The 12,996-nt window shown below is 50.5% G+C and overlaps 1 protein-coding gene across 1 annotated transcript; it reads left to right on the top strand.

The window, feature by feature from the left end:
* The first annotated feature begins 235 nt into the window (after positions 1 to 235).
* Positions 236 to 10,802, top strand: LOC124665579 (F-box protein SKP2A-like). The gene is made up of 5 exons (XM_047202977.1): positions 236 to 354; positions 8,248 to 8,535; positions 9,016 to 9,364; positions 9,438 to 9,579; positions 10,262 to 10,802. Exons 2-5 carry the CDS (start codon positions 8,276 to 8,278, stop codon positions 10,651 to 10,653), a joined length of 1,143 nt encoding a protein of 380 aa, XP_047058933.1. The 5' UTR covers positions 236 to 354; positions 8,248 to 8,275; the 3' UTR covers positions 10,654 to 10,802.
* The last annotated feature ends 2,194 nt before the right edge of the window (positions 10,803 to 12,996 follow it).

The raw sequence follows: 12,996 nt of genomic DNA, 5'->3' as shown, positions 1-12,996 counted from the left end.
CACTCCTCCCGTTTTCCCGTCCCCGCGTCTGGAAAACACAAACCAAAACCCCGGGAAACAGACTCCGCCGTCCCAAGAGAAAACAAAACAGCAAGAAAAAGAAGAGGCTCCGGGTCCGCTAGCCGTCGCCTTCCGCACGCCCTGCTCACGTGTGCGGCCGCTCAACACGCCACGCGCCGTCCTGATCCCCTTCCTCCCCACGCTCCGGCTATTTAGAACCCGGCCTTGCTGCCTCCACAGGCAGCCGCCAGTTCACAACTGCGGCAGCTAAACTTTTCCCCATCAATTAGTACTGACTGTAGAAAAATCGATCGCCTCTGGGCAGCGGCGGTGCGGCTTCGCTTCTCCGGCTGGGTGAGCAACTTTTTCTCTATGCCTAATTTATCCGGATCGTTTTAGGATTTCTTGCCTGCTGTCGATGCTGATAAGCTGGATCGCCTCTGGAGACTTGATTTTTCAGTGGTTCTCCGCAGTTCGCTTAGAATCTATCAGCTTAAACTCGGCGATTCTGTAGTTTTTTTTTTTCTGTGGTTGAGTGTGCGCGACAGCTACTGCGAAGTGCGAACTGATCCTGGGCGAAGCTTGTGGTTGTTTTCTAGGATATTCCTTCCTTCCATGGCTGCATCTGCACCGGGTCCTTATCTGGAGCGGATGCTAGCTGCCGTCGAGTCTGGACCTGTTAGCATTTGGTCTCCCGAAGATTCCAGCTGATTTCTCCACTGATTGTACCGGATTAACTGAGATTAATGGAGATTTTGCTGGATTACTAGGTGATTAGCTTCTGGTGGCATCGGATCATCATAGGCTTAGTTTTGGGTTATTTATGGTTGCGTTGCTGAGCACGTCTCTGGTTGTTCCGTCTAGCGGAACTAGTAGCCTAGAAGGCACCGGAAGCTCTGATACCTTCCAAAAGATATGGCCTCCCCCTTGCTAGCTTGCCGTTCCCTTCCAATTTTGGCTTTAGTGCATTCTTCGGCTCCAGACCTCCTTTTGACGTGGTCTGTGCTATCCAAAGCTCAGCCTCCGTGTACTTGCGTGCAAGTTCCTCGACTGGAAGTTAATGGTGATCTTGTGAGTCGTGAGGATGGATTGGTATCTTCATACAAATATTTTTTATCCTAATGTCATTCATAGTAGTTTCGCCTACGCCACTTTTAGCTGACTTTCCGGTCCTTTTGAAACGTTTCAGTTACTTTCGCAGGCTAATTTGTGAATTTTTTTTTTATTCGTGGACCAATTTTTTTTTTCTCAAATACACCTGTGTTATCACCTGATTTTGGCCAAATCAGGAGATGGGCCGTAAGTGAAGATGGGCTTAAAGGGAGCATCTTCGAAGCGGCCTTGCGCTGAGAGTTTGGGCTTAATTGCCCATGTATCTGTAACATATTAGATCGCATCTTAGTTTACAAGTTAGAGTTTTACCCGTGCACGGTTTGGTGCACGCCCACATTAGAAAGTCCCCTGGACTATAAATATGTACCTAGGGTTTATGGAATAAACAACAACCAACGTTCAACACAAACCAATCTCGGCGCATCGCCAACTCCTTCGTCTCGAGGGTTCCTCCGGTAAGCACCATGCTGCCTAGATCGCATCTCGCGATCTAGGCAGACACGAGCCTGCCTAGTTGTTCATGCGTTGCTCGTGTCGAAGCCTTTTGATGGCGAGCAACGTAGTTATCATAGATGTGTTAGGGTTAGCATTGTTCTTAGTATCATATGCTGTCGTAGTGCAACCCTTGCGCATCTAGCCGTCCCCGTACCTCATCATGGGTGCAGGGGCGGCACCCCGCTTGATCGTTATTTAGTAGATCTGATCCGTTACGATTGCTCCTTGATTCATCAAGGATTAGTTTAATATCTGCAATAGTTAGGCCTTACAAAGGGTTGGAGGATCCAGCGGCATGTAGGGTGTAGTTTGCTGCCCCTAGACAGGACGTTCCGAGGATCAACCTAGTGTTGGTTTTTAGGCCTTGTCTAGGGCTGGCTTACGATCACCGTGCGTGAGCGCGAGGCCCAATCGTGAGTAGGATGATCCGATTATGCGGTGAAAACCCCGGATCGTCGTGGATCTCATATGCTTTATCTTGATCAAGCGGGACCACCATATATTCGGCCACCTTGGACGAATCATGAGTGGATCGGCTCCATGAGCCGATTCACAGGATAACCCGAGAGCCGATCGAGGCTCTTATTTAACGTGTACGTGTGTGCCCCTGCAGGAAACTAAGCGAGGCATCATCCACACCTTCCCGACCAGGTATAGGTCAGGTGGCACGCCCTTGCAATTTGCATCGGCGCGCGACCAGGAGGCTTTGCGGGCCGTCGCTCTGAGGGACTGGGGCCAGCCGCAGCCCTAGTTGTTCCCGGCTCTACGGTGTTGACCAGTCACTGCCCGCCGGTGGGTTTCTGACGTCAACACATTCTGGCACGCCCGGTGGGACCATCCTCGACATCCACCACATCGCCATCTACATCTGAGATGGCGGAAAGCACTCCGGTCAAGCACGAGGACCTGGCTGACAAGCTCAAGAAGAAGCATAACAAGGCCAAGGCGGTCCTCGGAACCGAACTCGTCGACTCCTGTGGGAAGACCCGTTCGCACCGCATCAAGCTCGACGGAGACACGCGTCCGTCGTCTGGTGTCAACACGGTCGATCTCAGCCACTCCATAAGGGAACCAGGGTTCTCTTTCGATGCCAATATGGCAGGATTCGTGATTCGCCGTGATGCGGACAAAGCAGGGAGCAGCCACGCGCGTGGCAAAGAGAAAGAGGAGGCCGTTTCACGTGACCGGCCCCAAGACGACGATCAACGATACCTGGCCGAGGGGGAGGTGAGAAGCATACGGCATCCACGCCCATTACCCGAGCATCTCCTCAGCAAATACGATCAGCCATACGACCGACGCCGCTATGGCGAAGACGACCAAAGAAATCATCGGTCTAATGCAGGCGGGAGGTATCGTCAGAACAACGGCCACGACGACGGGCACGAACGTCGCGCCAGAGGGAGGTCTGAGGAACCGGACAACGTGGATCGGCACTGGGACTGCCCCTTCTTCAGACACTGCTGGGATTCCGGAATGAGCCGATTGCCAACAATCGGCAATTGCCCAGAATGTAAACAAAAGGAGAAGGGTACAGCTAAGGTGTCCGTGTTCGAGCGTCTAGGGCCTCTCCCGCTTTGGAGCAAGCATACTGAGTCCGTTCAGATGGGAGATCACGAGCAACTAGAGGACGATGATGAAGAGGATAAGTATCATCGGCCAAGATGGTGTCCTGACGGGCTCAGCCGCTCCCAAAAACGAAGGGTTCAGCGACTACGTGCGTTGGAAGAAGCCGAGAGGTTATATCTGCACGCGCTGAGGAAGGCACGGCCTGACCTGGCCGCCAAAATTCAGCGAACCCTGGATGAAGAAGGTCGGCCACAAAGAAAAGAGTGGCGCCCTAAGCAGAGGAAAGCCGACGATGAAACATCGGCTGGCACAAACATGGTCTTCATCCTTCCTGCGGAATTTAGCGCTCCAAGGTTATTTGAAGCACCTGTGGCACATTTTGGACTGCGGCCCACGGCCGGTCATCTTCGAGAAGCCGCGAGAAAGAAGTTACAGGCATCTGAAGGCCCTGTACTTACGAGGTTACATCAATGGGCAGCTTGTCAATAAGATGTTGGTGGACACCGGAGCGGCAGTCAACATTATGCCATACTCTATGCTACGGCGGTTGGGACGCTCCACCTCGGATTTAATCAAAACCAATGTAACATTGAGCGATTTCAACGGCCAAGCATCTGACGCGCAAGGTGTTCTAAACGTGGATCTGACCGTAGGAAGGAAGACTATCCCTACGACGTTCTTTGTTGTCGACAAAGCAAAAGCACCTATGTCTGTAATATTAGGGAGGGATTGGATCCACGCCAATCGTTGCATCCCATCCACGATGCACCAATGCCTAATACAGGTGGGATGGAGATGAAGTGGAGGTCGTCCACGCCGATGATTCAGCCGAGATTTCAACAGCCGGCATGGGCATTTGGGAGGCATCAGGCCAAGAACCACTCTCGGGCATCAATTTGGATGACTGCGAACGCATCGATGTGACAAAGAACGGGGTAAGGCTGGTTTTATCCACCGGCCTAACGGAATAGCACGTCCAAGACATTGGACATACGTGGCAAGGCCGATCCCTGCGATCGGCCCTCAAAAAAAAAATGAAAAGCAGAGGATCTTATCTCCAACATGCCACAGTGTAAATCCAAGGAGTTGCAAGCCATCGTCAAGCATTGCAACAAAAAAGGGAGGCCGATTTTGGCAATCGGCCGAAATTATCCTCAACATACCTTCGTCTGTGTTCAGCATTGATCCAACGGATGCCTGAAGAGCCGATACCATCAATTACTTGACAGAATCGGCTCGGGGGGCACATAGAGGGATGATATACGAGGATACGGAGCTGGGAACGGATGTCAAATTTCCAACAGAGCAGCTCAAGTATGGGGGCCGATACATAAACAAATCGGCCACAAAAATCGAAAACATCGAAATTTTTGAGCACAACCGATGCACGGCCATCGACTTAAGGGATGCGACCGTCACACGCAGGAGCTTAATGGAGCAGTCATCAGGCAGCGAGGCTCCACTGAAGGGTCCTTCGCTATAGGAAGCCGATTTTTTCGGAATCGGCTGGCCCTGCATCGCAGCTTGTCTGAAGAACGGTGCTGATGTCGCCAGAAATATCAGTTTCTACATACAAGCCAATTGAGTGACACGCACAGGGCTCTATTGTAGGCACCTGCCCGGAACCAGATGGCCAGCCCGCTGGGTTGGCTGGTAAAAGTCATGATCTTGTTGAGGTCTCATGGGGCAAAGCCGACGCTTGGCCGTCGGCTCAAGGGATATGATGGTTACAAGCAGAGGTCTTATGGAGCAACCATCACCAAATCGGCAGTGTTTGCGCAAGCCTGCGGATCAGGTTAGGGTCATGAGAACAACCGATGATCATCCGATGATTTCATAGAGCCGAACCATTCGAGCCGAACCATTTGCACCCGAAGCTGCATCAGTTCGCCCAAGATGATGAGCCAATCAGAACAGCAAGGTGCGGGAATGGAGCTGGGAGGGGCTGAAAGGCCACTACATTGAGGTTCCTTGGTTCAAGGGAGCTGCTGACCTTTCCAGAATCTTCCAGGTGCTGGCTCCTTGAGCCTAACACAGCGATACAGTCGGGAAACCAATGGTGGCTCAATCGGCTGGTCTGCTTTTATCCTCGCCTGGACTAAGGCTCGGGGGGCAGCTCGCCCTTAAGGTTCCTTGTTCTATGGAGCCGATTTGGTTGAAATCGGCTTGCTCTGCATCATAACTCGTCGAGAGAGGGTGAATTATGGCAGAAGGGAATGGCTGGAGGTAATGGGAAGAAGCAACGATCGCTGACGGACTCTGGACCAGGTGTGACCACAAAGAGATGAAGCATTACAAGGACAGTGGCAAAGAAGATCCGGAAGATGAGAATGCCGCTAAGATCCAATATTCCGTGCAGTTGAATCTGCATTTCCAGGATCTGGGATTTGCACGATTGCGGCTCGTCCTGAAGGTGGAGGTCCGGATGGATCTACCTCGAGTTTGCCATGAGAGTCCGATGCATTGCCATCGGCTCCTTAAGCACCGACCAGATTGGCAGTCGGCAAGCTCGGTATAAAGGGCAATCGGCTAAATTACCATGAAGAAGGACGACAAGATCGAGTCGGGGAAATTCTCCATTGATCAACTAGAGTTCTTACATAAAGAGCTGATTGCTCTCAAAAGAAGATCCTAGGGGCTACATTGCCCGTCTACTACTTCTGGCCCTAGGCTAAGATCCTATCTAGGGGCCGTTGCTGCCCTCGTCATCGTCGCCATCATCGCCGTCGTCGGCGCTGCTCCCAGCCGGCTCATCGTCACTGCTGTAGCGACCGCCGGCAGGACCTTCGTCGTCCTCGTCTTCTTCATCAGCGTCGTCGTCGTCGCTGTCGAAATCGCTGAGATTGCCGGGCCAGGGGCAGTGGCGCTTGGCCGGCGGCTCGTCGGAGGAGCTGTCATCTTCTTCCTCCTCCTCCTGCCCCTCCTCTTCGGAGGAGGGGGCCCCGTCCCAGGGAAGGTGGTCGTCGTCGCTTTCCTCCACCGCTTCCTCACTGGCAAGGAAGCGGAGGTCGCTCTCCCCGTCGGTCAGGGACTGGTCGTCCTCTGACCAGGTAGAGAAGTCGTGGCTTGGCTCATCCCCGGCCTCGATGGCGCGGCGAATGTTGGCCGCATGGGCTTCCTCCGGGTTCCACTCCGGCGTCGGCTCGCGGAAGGGGGAGGACTGCGCAGAAAGATCCGACGAAGAGGAGGACATGGTGGCACAGGAGGGTTTTTTCTTTGGAAGTGCTAGTGCCGGGAGGATGAGGAAGAGAGCTACAGGAAGTGGCCGAATAAAAGGGGGAATATATGGTTTAATACCTAAGCAGTTCCCGAGGACGTGGTGCCAGAACCGTCAAGTCGTGCAGAGAAGGCGAGGAGGCAAGACGTCATCATAAAGGAAACTGCGACGGTTCTGCCACGACATGACCCCTCGAGAAAAAAAAAACAGATGGTTTTGATATTATCATTACCAAAACCAGGGGGGCATGTGTTATCACCTAATTTTGGCCAAATCAGGAGACGGGCCGTAAGTGAAGATGGGCTTAAAGGGAGCATCTTCGAAGCGGCCTTGCGCTGAGAGTTCGGGCTTAATTGCCCATGTATCTGTAACATATTAGATCGCATCTTAGTTTAGAAGTTAGAGTTTTACCCGTGCACGGTTTGGTGCACGCCCACATTAGGAAGTCCCCTGGACTATAAATATGTACCTAGGGTTTATGGAATAAACAACAACCAACGTTCAACACAAACCAATCTTGGCGCATCGCCAACTCCTTCGTCTCGAGGGTTCCTCCGGTAAGCACCATGCTGCCTAGATCGCATCTCGCGATCTAGGCAGCACGAGCCTGCCTAGTTGTTCATGCGTTGCTCGTGCTGAAGCCTTTTTGATGGCGAGCAACGTAGTTATCATAGATGTGTTAGGGTTAGCATTGTTCTTAGTATCATATGCTGTCGTAGTGCAACCCTTGCGCATCTAGCCGTCCCTGTACCTCATCATGGGTGCAGGGGCGGCACCCCGCTTGATCGTTATTTAGTAGATCTGATCCGTTACGATTGCTCCTTGATTCATCAAGGATTAGTTTAATATCTGCAATAGTTAGGCCTTACAAAGGGTTGGAGGATCCAGCGGCATGTAGGGTGTAGTTTGCTGCCCCTAGACAGGACGTTCCGAGGATCAACCTAGTGTTGGTTTTTAGGCCTTGTCTAGGGCTGGCTTACGATCACCGTGCGTGAGCGCGAGGCCCAATCGTGAGTAGGATGATCCGATTATGCGGTGAAAACCCCGGATCGTCGTGGATCTCATATGCTTTATCTTGATCAAGCAGGACCACCATATATTCGGCCACCTTGGACGAATCATGGGTGGATCGGCTCCATGAGCCGATTCACGGGATAACTCGAGAGCCGATCGAGGCTCTTATTTAACGTGTACGTGTGTGCCCTGCGGGAAACTAAGCGAGGCATCATCCACACCTTCCTGACCAGGTATAGGTCAGGTGGCACGCCCTTGCAATTTGCATCGGCGCGCGACCAGGAGGCTTTGCGGGCCGTCGCTCTGAGGGACTGGGGCCAGCCGCAGCCCTAGTTGTTCCCGGCTCTACGGTGTTGACCAGTCACTGCCTGCCGGTGGGTTTCTGACGTCAACAACCTGTAAATGTGTACCGTTTGTAGTACTAGAAAGATCGCGCTGTTGTTACAAACAACTGGATATTATAGCCAACCAAAAATAGAACTAAAAGTAGAAAAAGGAAAAAAGACAGAAAACTAACTAAACCAAACAAAGCACCAAGGGCCAGGCTACTTGTTGAAGCAATAGGTTCTAGTTTCTCGATATTATGATTGCTGCATTCATCCGCATTTGTGTTTCCTATCTATTTTGGCCGCTTTTTGTTCTTCAGTTCAGTAGATTCAGGGCGTTTGAAAGCAGTAAGAATGCTACCTTGATCAAGCGAGTGCTATTTTTGTCGCGAGTGCTTCTGGCTAGGACATTTTCCCGGGAGAATACTTCAATATAATTTCTTGTTGCAAATGCATAATACTAATCTACCTTATGACTAGTAGGTTTCCTAATAACTGCACTTCTGAATGCAGGCCTAGTTATCGTAGGATACTTTGAAAAATGGTCAGTGCACAGCTGACGAGTGGGAACCTGGACAATTCGTTCAATGCACTCATGGTTTCCGGTGGCGGTGAGAGTGTACAGGCACAGAATGGTGGCACAGGCACCACCTTCTTAGGTTGGAAGGACCTTCCAATGGAGCTGCTTCTGAGGATCCTATCAGTAGCTGGAGATGACAGGATGGTTATTGCGGCCTCAGGTGTTTGCACCGGGTGGCGTGATGCACTAGGATGGGGAGTCACAGGTCTTTCATTCTCGTGGTGAGTATCTGCATTTCTGTCTCATATGTGAAGATGACCAAATTCTTCAATTTACGACATGACTGAAAATTTAGGACATTCTTTTTCGAGAGCACGCCGAAATGACACTTGCAGCACAGCTAAGCACTGTGTCCAAATCTTTTTTTGGTCAATCATGTTGTATATGATGATGGAAGTTGACTGCAACTACACAAATTTCTTAGTCAATTCATTTTTTTTCTTCAGCTTTCCAGCTTGATTTTAGAAGGAACAGAAACAAAAGAGGCAACGCTGTAACAGTTGAGGTTTTTTGTTGTCCAACCTTTCAACTGCTCAATTAGATGACATAATTTCCCCAAAAGAATTAAATATCTTGGCTTCAAAATAACCGAATGGTTTGTTCAGGGCCTTCTGTGGTTACTATAGAACTTATTCATTATCACCAATATTAGAAGTGCATCTCAGAGAAAGGTTATTGATCAATCAAAGTGTCATTTTCAGGTGCCAGGACCACATGAATGAGTTGTTAATGTCATTGGCTCACAAATTTACAAAGCTTCAAGTCCTTTCTCTACGGCAAATCAAGCCTCAGGTTGAAGACAGTGCAGTGGAGGCTGTAGCAAATAATTGTCACGATTTGCGCGAGTTGGATCTGAGCAGAAGCTTTAGGCTTAGTGATCGATCCTTGTATGCTCTGGCACATGGTTGCCTTCATCTTACGAGGCTAAATATCAGCGGGTGTTCCAATTTCAGTGATGCTGCTTTGATCTACCTCACTAGTCAGTGCAGGAACCTCAAATGCTTGAATCTGTGTGGGTGTGTTAGGGCAGCTTCTGACAGAGCATTGCAGGTACTTCAGCTACTATAACCCAGTTTGCACAAGTTTATTTAGTGTACATTTAATTTATGGTTTCTTAATGCAGGCAATCGCACGTAACTGTGGTCAGCTGCAATCTTTTAACCTAGGTTGGTGCGATACTGTCACTGACTGGGGAGTGACTAGATTAGCTTCTGGATGCCCTGAACTTAGGGCTGTGGACCTGTGTGGTTGTGTTCTTATAACAGGTAATTTTTTTCTATATTTCTGATGTTCTGGGGTATATGCACAATCTTGATACTCTGTTCGTTTGCTGAAACAAATGATACAGGACTAGCAATTTCTTTCTCTCTAGTTATAGTAGATGTCAGGCTTGATCACATACAGTCTTGTTTTTTTTCCTCTGCCAAGTGGATTCTTTAATCATGTTTTCTGAAGCTTAGGCATGCCACCAGGTGGGTCGTTTACTTACGAGAAATACATATCGTGCTTTGCGACCTGTCATAGTCATTTGTAACCTGCATTGTTTAGGGGAGGCAAAAACTGAACGTTATGTGATGCACACCCGCATGTCTTCTAGTTGTAGCCCCATCATGTTTCTTCTTACCATAAATTGCGATCATTGCCTCGTTTAAAAAAAAGGCTGCGATCATCCTTGTTCCATGAAGCTGCTTCTGATGTCTTCTATTTTTTTTCTTTCGATTTACACCTTCTATCGGTGGTACAACCACCCTAGTTTTCAAAAGAGCAATGCTGCTGTACGAATTCATCCATGTTTGCTTAGGTATTTAATATTGCTTGATGTATATGGCATTTTTTTAACCTAAGATAGAATTGTGGACAGCACTGTACTACTTACTTGCAAGTGAGTCACCTGTAGAGCCATGCTCATTTTCTGGAACTTGATTTCTACCATTTCTGAATCTCCAGATGAGAGTGTGGTTGCTCTTGCAAACGGATGCCCTCACCTGCGTTCCCTGGGGCTGTACTACTGCCAGAACATCACCGATCGTGCCATGTACTCGCTGGCAGCAAATAGCCGCATCAGGAGCAAGGGCATGAGCTGGGGCACTGCCGAGAGCGGTGGCAGGCGTAGCCGTGACGACAGGGACGGGCTCTCGAACCTGAACATCAGCCAGTGCACCGCACTGACGCCCCCGGCTGTGCAGGCGGTGTGCGACTCCTTCCCAGCGCTGCACACATGCCCGGAGAGGCACTCCCTCATCATCAGCGGCTGCCTGAGCCTCACCGCTGTTCACTGCGCCTGCGCCCTCCACCCGCACCGTGCAGGGAGAGCCCTGCTGTCTAACCATGCTTACTAAGAACCCAACCTACATGGCGGGGTTCTGAGATCCCAGTATGGCAGAGTTTGTATCGTGTTGTATCAGCGAATGTAATATTGAACAAGGGGGGCGTGGAAGTATGTGTATACTAATGACAAAACGAGTTGTCCAGGAAATGGGTGAAGACAGTATGGTCTGTCAGGAAAAATGTGAGAGCATGAGACTTTGTATGTCCTGATTTCTGGAGCTGCCAGCCAAAGACGGCCAGGATCGAACAGGAAGCAGCTGTGAAGTGTAAGTAACGGCACATTCGATCGAGTAACCCAGCTCGCTAGCTAAATTCAAGCTGGGTTAGATTTTTGCCAGCTTCTTTGTCTATCTCTCGTATTGAAAGAAATATCTACTTTACGTCCAAAGAGGCTTATTACAGGCCTGCGGGTCCCACAGTTTTATCCGGTCGCATGTTTTGGCTCGTCTCTACTCCAAGGAGCGACGCCGACGAGTTGCCACCATCTTCACCGTGCAGGGATACGCTCGAGTATATCTGCCAGTCGTCGACGCCATATGACGGTGCGATCATGGTGCCGTCTAGAGGAGTGAAGAGAATGGAGAAGAGGAGGATGCATTGTCCGGCGGCCCTGGGGCTCCTTCCTACGTCCACAGAGGTGAGCCCCATTATCCGATCTAGCCTCTTCTCATCGCCGACAAAAGATCTAAGTATGCCGGTTATGCCATAGGATTACCTCGTGGCATCTAAGTTCACGAGTACCTGATAAATATCTGGCCCCAAAAATCCATATTTACAGTTCTCAAAAAATTCCGAACAAATTTTTTTGCATGTAGGGGATTCACGTATGTATGTGTGTGTCTTTTTTTCATACTCAAATTCAAAAGTATGTAGCTTAGGAGAAGATAACAACTTTCTTTTTTTTTTGCGGGGAGAAGATAACAACTTTCAAATGAATAGTCTGAAGAAAACTCCTCCTCCCAAAAGTTCCGTAATTTGATAGTTGACAACTATGTAACTTAATACCGGAGTAAGTTTAATCAGGTGTAGGAGTACCCATGTTTCAAAAATTCGTTTTAGCTTATGCCACCATCGATATTTCTGCTCAATAGTTGCAATGTAGCCGAATAGATAGGTTCAAAGGAATAAAAATCGACACTTACGAATCAGTTGTGTTGTCAGCAAACTGCTAGTGTCATTGGAGGATCTAAGTCCCTGTTTGTTCAGACTGTAGCTTGAGCTTCTACTGCTTTTACGGAAATTCAAAACGAGACCCGGATTCAGATGAACCCGATATCTGGTCCATTCAGATTTCTCGGGATCTGGGCGACGCATTGTATTACAGGATGTATTCTGGGCGTATGATTATTTTAGGAACAGTCGTCCAGCCCACGTGCAGCGGTATCGGGGACACACGCCGTTCTTCCACCCATCCCGGTCCAAGATTCGCCAACACGTTGTGGACCGTGGTGGACCGAATTCAACGGAACCCTCCCGTCGCAGACACGCACCGCCCCACGCGTCTTCACATCCTTTTCCATTATAACACGAATGCTAGCAGATATGTGTTCTTGCCGTCTGTATTTCTCCCCAGGTTGCATCTGCATTCAGCAAGGGTACTGGCTTTTAGAGCATCCCCACTCGTTGGCGCTCCCCACGCCCAAATCCGGCGAATTTTTCGTCCGGATTGGAGGAAGATTTGACGTGGGGAGTAGTAGTTTCCCAGCCGCGTGCCCAGGCGAAATCGACGAGGCGAATTTGAAAAACGGAAACTTGACAAACTACGGCTAAAAACGGGTGAATATAGACTAAATTTAATGATATTTATCATATAACGGGCGGAGTTCATACATAGAGGCCGAATTCGACTATATTTCGAATTCGGCTAGGGGAATTCAAATGCTAATTCTAAAACACGGCGATCTACATGCCTAAATGGCGGTAGAACACCGTGTAGTCGCCGTCGTCGTCGTCGGAGCCGTCGTCCTTCGGCTGCGCGGCTCGGCGCTGGCCGCCGCCCGGCGGCGTCTCCCCACCGCCCGGGGATGGCTTGTACATGTCATCGTCGGAGGACTCGAGGTCGACGACGGGGACAGCGACGCCGGAAGGAGGTGTCGCGGGACGGCGGAAGCGCGCGGCATCGTCGTTGGCGGTTGTGGCGGCGCGGGCGGCGCGGGCGGCGCGTTGGTGTGCGGCGGCCAGGTCCGGCGGCCGCCGCTGCTTGCTCCGCCTCCTGCCGCTCCCAGTCGCGCCTGGCCCATTCCAGTGCGGCGTCGTCCTCGCGCTTCTCCTCCTCCAAGTCCTTCAGCGACCTGGCGATCGCCTCCGCCAGCGCGGCGTCCTCCGCGCGCTTCGCCTCCTCCTCGGCGAGGCTG

The sequence above is a fragment of the Lolium rigidum genome, chromosome 6, assembly GCF_022539505.1.
Source record: "Lolium rigidum isolate FL_2022 chromosome 6, APGP_CSIRO_Lrig_0.1, whole genome shotgun sequence".
NCBI classification, from domain to species: domain Eukaryota; kingdom Viridiplantae; phylum Streptophyta; class Magnoliopsida; order Poales; family Poaceae; genus Lolium; species Lolium rigidum.
The sequence above is the reverse complement of the archived record's forward strand: the minus strand, read 5'-3'. Positions and strand labels throughout refer to the sequence as shown.